This window comes from Sciurus carolinensis, chromosome 16 (genome assembly GCF_902686445.1).
Source record: "Sciurus carolinensis chromosome 16, mSciCar1.2, whole genome shotgun sequence".
NCBI lineage: Eukaryota > Metazoa > Chordata > Mammalia > Rodentia > Sciuridae > Sciurus > Sciurus carolinensis.
This window is the reverse complement of record NC_062228.1, coordinates 43,106,319-43,111,426: the sequence shown is the minus strand read 5'-3', so window position 1 is coordinate 43,111,426 and position 5,108 is coordinate 43,106,319. Positions and strand designations below refer to the sequence as shown.

The 5,108-nt window shown below is 49.6% G+C and overlaps 1 protein-coding gene across 4 annotated transcripts; it reads right to left on the bottom strand.

Annotated features, from left to right (window-relative positions):
* Positions 1 to 421: 421 nt before the first annotated feature.
* On the bottom strand, positions 422 to 4,765 carry LOC124966390 (free fatty acid receptor 2). Of its 4 annotated transcripts, none has more exons than XM_047527612.1 (2): positions 4,656 to 4,765; positions 422 to 3,663 (listed from the first exon to the last, which is right to left on the bottom strand). In XM_047527612.1, exon 2 carries the CDS (start codon positions 3,657 to 3,659, stop codon positions 2,670 to 2,672), a length of 990 nt encoding a protein of 329 aa, XP_047383568.1. In that variant the 5' UTR covers positions 3,660 to 3,663; positions 4,656 to 4,765; the 3' UTR covers positions 422 to 2,669. The 4 variants fall into 4 exon arrangements, with proteins under 4 accessions (XP_047383568.1, XP_047383566.1, XP_047383569.1 ...); XM_047527610.1 differs by having other exon boundaries at positions 4,614 to 4,694; XM_047527613.1 differs by lacking the exon at positions 4,656 to 4,765 and adding an exon at positions 4,464 to 4,573.
* Between the last annotated feature and the right edge of the window lie 343 nt (positions 4,766 to 5,108).

Sequence of the window (5,108 nt, the reverse complement as noted above, 5' to 3'; positions counted from 1 at the left end):
GTGGGGCTACATAAAAGGCATCTTCTGAAAAATGGACCTTGTCATGTCCTGGCCACATAGCCATCGTTCTCTTCCTCCTCCTGTGTCAATGAAAAAAGCAGGCATTTTGGAGTCAGAAGACCTGGATTCAAATCCTCTGTCCCCTTTTGATTTTGGAAAATTGCCTTCACCCTCTCTGACTGTCTTCTTAGGTCAGTGCCTACCATCTAACATGCTCTATTAACAACAACGACAACTACTACTACCACTACTATATAGTTTCAAGTCTCCAAAACATTTTGGTTAATTTTTCAGGGTTCAGTTCCCTGAGTTAGTGTCCTTCTTACAAATGTGTCCCCTGGTACCAAGTATGCTATTGATTAGACCAAAGTGGAGAGATGTTATTATCAACTTATTCAAACTTCATTTCTTTTAATGCCAACTAAATCCAATTAGATTTTTTTACAGGGTTATACACCATAGATTCATAATGATAGGAAAATCCCATATTTTTTTTCACATATTCTTGCCAAACTATCCCATAGTTGGCTATATAACATATTATTTCCAGCATTTAAATTTTTTTAACTTTATATTTCTTTTAAGTGAGGGTACATCTGTGCTTCACGTGGATTGGCATATTAGACCTAAATAATTTTCTATAATTTCTCAGCAATTTTACCTCCACAATCACATTTTTAAAAATCTGCAACCATGTATGTATGTATGTTTGTATTAAACACATAAATAATATACACATATGCAATATATTTATAAAAAATTTTTGGTGCTGGAGATTAAACCAGGGCCTTTTGGATGCTGAGAATGCACTCTACTGCATTCCAGCTGCAGTCACATCTGAGTCCTCAGAACAAGCTCAGGAAGTGTGCATGGTCCTTATTATTATGATCTGGGAGTGGACGCTGGAGGTTGGGGCTCACTCCCTGTCCTCTGACTAGTAAGGTGCACCATCACTGAAATCTGGGCTCTCAGATCACTAGTCCAGGCTTCTTTTGAGGAAAGAAACCAGGAAATGAGCTTTCAGTTGGGTGGGAATAATCAGGAAAGGCTTTCTGAGAAAGCGAATGTTGACTGGAGTTTGGTAAGAGAAGATGAAGTGAGGGATCAGAAAATGGGAGAGAATGGGATAGAGGTGAGGAGGGACATACATGCAGGGACAGTCTCTCTGAAGAATAATTTCTTAGACAGGTTGAACTTCTGAGCTATGACAATAGTTCCTGACCTAGTCACGCTCTGAAGCTCACCTGCTGGGGCCCCACTCCCAGAGCTTCTGTCAGTAGAGTTGAGTAGCTTATCTATTATTTTTACATCTCCACTTGTAATTCTAACATATGGCCTGAGTCCAAAATGACTAGGCTAAGGGGTGAGTTCATTCAGGGGATCCTTGTTTTGGTACTGGGGCACTTAACCCCTGAGCCACATCCCCACCCCTTCTTATTTTTTATTTTGAGACTGGTTATAAGTTGCAGAGGGCCTCACTAAATTCCTGAGACTGACTTTGAATTCGCAATCCTCCTGCCTCAGCCTCCCAAGTCACTGGGATTACAGGTGTGCGCCACCATGCCTGGCCAGGGGCTCCTTATTGCAGAGAAATGAGTTATGCAGGTAGATTTGGGAAGGGAGAGGAAGCAGACAAAGGGATGGATAGGATGTGAGTTCCCTGGAAGAAGAATTTTGATGATAAGGAACCACAGGTTTCTGAGCAGTAGGGACCAAGTCTGAAGCCCCTGTGATAAATGGATGTCTTTGAATCAAGACTCCACCACATCCTCTAAGCCATCAATCTAAACATAATTCCATCAGTACCCTTTCTTGCTTCACCCTCCTGACATCTTCATCTTAAAAGTTTTCTGTGGTTTCTAATGCATCTGTTTCTCCATCCCGCATTTGCCCTCCCCCGGGCTTGCAGATGCACTACAAAAAATTGTGGACACTCACTTCAGGATTTTACTACCTTTATTTTCAATCTGCCAGACCAGGGAGTTTTCTCCTGTGCTAGTCAGTGTTGATCTCAGATTGATGACACGAGACCGCATCCTGGCCTGCATGGGGTGTCATGGAGAATGAGCGTGACCCAGGGCTCACACAGCTCCCAGTTTAATGGGGGAGACAAAAAGACACGTGAAACGAACGCAGCTCATTTACAAAGCAACAGGTCAAACCAATATGGTGAAACCTAGATCATTAGAGATCTAAGCCCCTGGTCCTCCCTTCCAACCCCCTTGCTCAGAACCTTTTTGAGACTTTTTTGCTCTCAATTAGTATTTCTCTTCCATCTCTTTCCCATTGACTTTTTTCCAGCATCTGCAACTAGACCAGTATCTAGGTGTTATTTCTAAGTTGAGGCAAGACTTTAGGACTCTGCCTTCAAACACATCCTCTCCAAACACCAACCACCCCACAAGGACAAACTTTATAGCAACTACCATTGCTTCTGAGACCCTAGCTGGAGAGTGCTTCTAGGTCTAAGTGTTTCCTCTTGTGCCCCTGAGCTGTACTCCTTTGGGAGGGAAGATTTAGCCAGGCAGGGTCACCAAGATGGTAAGAGAGGTTAACCAAGTGCCAGTTGTGGGTTGGGTCTGGGGATTCCTGTCTCTGGAAGTTCCCTCTCTCCCAGGCTGCCCAACTCCTGTGTAGCCCAGGGTGCCCTAGAAGGTCCAGAGAAATCGCTAGTCGGTGGTGAAGTCCGAACTCGGCACTCCGTCTGTTTGGCTCACACCCCTGTCCCCGCTTGTCACCTCTGCTCTCTCTTTGGCTCTGCGTCCTAACAGGGAGGAGCCCTGATTGCGTAGCAGCCTCAGTCCTTCTCCGAACGCTCTGCGCACCACCGAAGAAGAGAAGTAGAAAAGCAGGGGGTCCAGACTGGCATTGAGCGAGCTGAACACCACGGCCTCCGCCCGCCACGGGGGGCTTTCCTTCAAGTAAAACCCCACCAGGTGAGACACGTTGTAAGGCCCGAAGCACAGCAGGAAGTTGAGGAGCGTTATGACAGCCAGCCCCACCGCTCGCCGCCGCCGCTGGGCCCCCGCGTGGGGCTGGGTGAGCATGATGTGCACGAAGCGCCAGTAGCAGAAGATGGTGACGGCCATGGGGATGAAGAAGAGGACCAGGCACAGCTCCAGCCGCACGGGCAGCACCACGGCCAGCTGCTCTTTGGTGAAGTTCTCGTAGCAGGTAATTCCGTTTCTATTTCCGGCCTCCTGGGTCGAGTTCAAGTACTGAACGATGATCACAATGGTGCAGTGACCAAAGGACATGAACCAGGCAATCAGGGCAGCGATGACTCCGTACAGGGGCCGGCGGGAGAGCTTGTACTGCACCGGGAAGGCCACGCCCAGGTAGCGCTCGATGCTGATGCCCGCCAGCAGCCACGTGCTGCAGTAGATGCTGCTGTAGAAGCCAAAACCCGTGAGGGCACAGACGATCTGAGGCAGGTACCAGCGGAAGTTGGACGCAGCCTCAATGATCTTGAAGGGCAGCAGCAGCAGCAGCAGGAGGTCCGCCATGGTCAGGCTGAGCAGGAGGATGTGCACCGGGGCGGGATGGGGCTGGCGGACCCGCCCCACGAAGGCGCGCAGGGCCAGGAGGTTGGCAGGGAGGCCGGTGAGGAAGATGATAATGTAGGCGGACAGGATCACGGAGCTGTGCCAGTTGAGCATTATTCTGGAGAAGGACGGGACAGGGCAGGGTCAGGAGGCTGGCACTCTGCAGACCCTGCTCTGGTTCAGAATGTGGACACCTTCCCTGGCACTCTCCCTTCTCAGGTCAAAGCTTTCTGCTGCTGCCACTGCTTGCTCACACCACCTGCCAGAACTGCCCAGAGCAATTATTGACTTTACCTTGGGCGGGATATTAAGCAGCAGTTATTACGTTTGCCATCCTGTGTCTCTGGGGGAGACCAACCCTTGACTTCCTAAGGGAATTCCCCCTCTGCTTTCCCTCCTAGCCTCACAGCTACAGGAAGTTACTGCTATCAATTTCCAACTTGACTGAAGGCTTTTCCTTAGTCAAACACCCATGGGAGAGGGACATGGGAGCCTGGAGAGAGCTGTAAGGTGTGTCTCAGGAGAAGGAAGTTTCGAGAAGCCCGACACTGCAAACCCCAGGCTGGCTCTCCTGAGCCCCAGGTGTCCAGCCCCACAACCCAGTCCTGACCTCCTTGTCCTCTCCTTTTGCAGAACATGGATTTCTCTCCACCTTGTTCACTCCTTTCCAGCCACTCTGGAACTCTGTTGAAAAGGGGAAGCAGAGGCCACATACAGAAGGGGGGACGTGGGAGGAAGGTGAGCCAGCACTCTGCATTGTGGCTTGTCCCCCAAAGACTTGAGACACATTCAGAAAAGCCCACAGGCCACAACTGGCTTCTGAGCCTGGTGTTTCGACTATAAATAGAACTCCTCTTCTTAACGGGTAACTTGATTTCTGCATGGTCGGCAACCTTTGCTGCCCACACACAGACTTACCCCTTGGTCCTCTCTCCAAGCTTCTTTCTCTGGTTGATGGTTCCTTTCCCCACCTGCTGACTCCTGCCCCTGGGTACGGTCCTCCCATTTCAGCTTCTGACAGAGTTCCCCCAACCCTCCCCTCCCACACCTGCCCCCTCAGATTCTGACCCCGGCATCTTATCCCAGGGCACAGGTCCTGGGTTGCCTTGCCTTGTCTTCCCTTCGGAGAGATGGCTGCTTGGGGTTAGTCCCGAAGGAAAGTCTGGAAGCTCTTGGGAAAGAGGAACAGAGCTTTAGGCACGGCTGCTGCCCATTTCACACAGGAGAAAGTTGTGAGGGACCTGGCTGATGGAAAGCTTTTAAACCAGTCCAGGTCACGTGACCAGAGAGGGGCCGGTCAGTCCTTGAGCACTGTTTCCTCTCAAAACCAAAGTAAAGGGCCCCTGCGACTCTCTTCTCTCCCTGGTGTTCTCTCCCTGGAGAGCCTTGTTCCGACTTCCAGACACAGATTTTTCTGTGCCTACTTCCCGATTTTTTTTTTTTCCTGGCATTTTCCCCACTTCCCATGTCACCATCTCTTCTCATTTCCAGGCAATTTCTTCTGTCAGTACCTAGAATGCGGATTTCATTCTGAGGAAAGAGGTGTCCTATTTCTGTCTACTC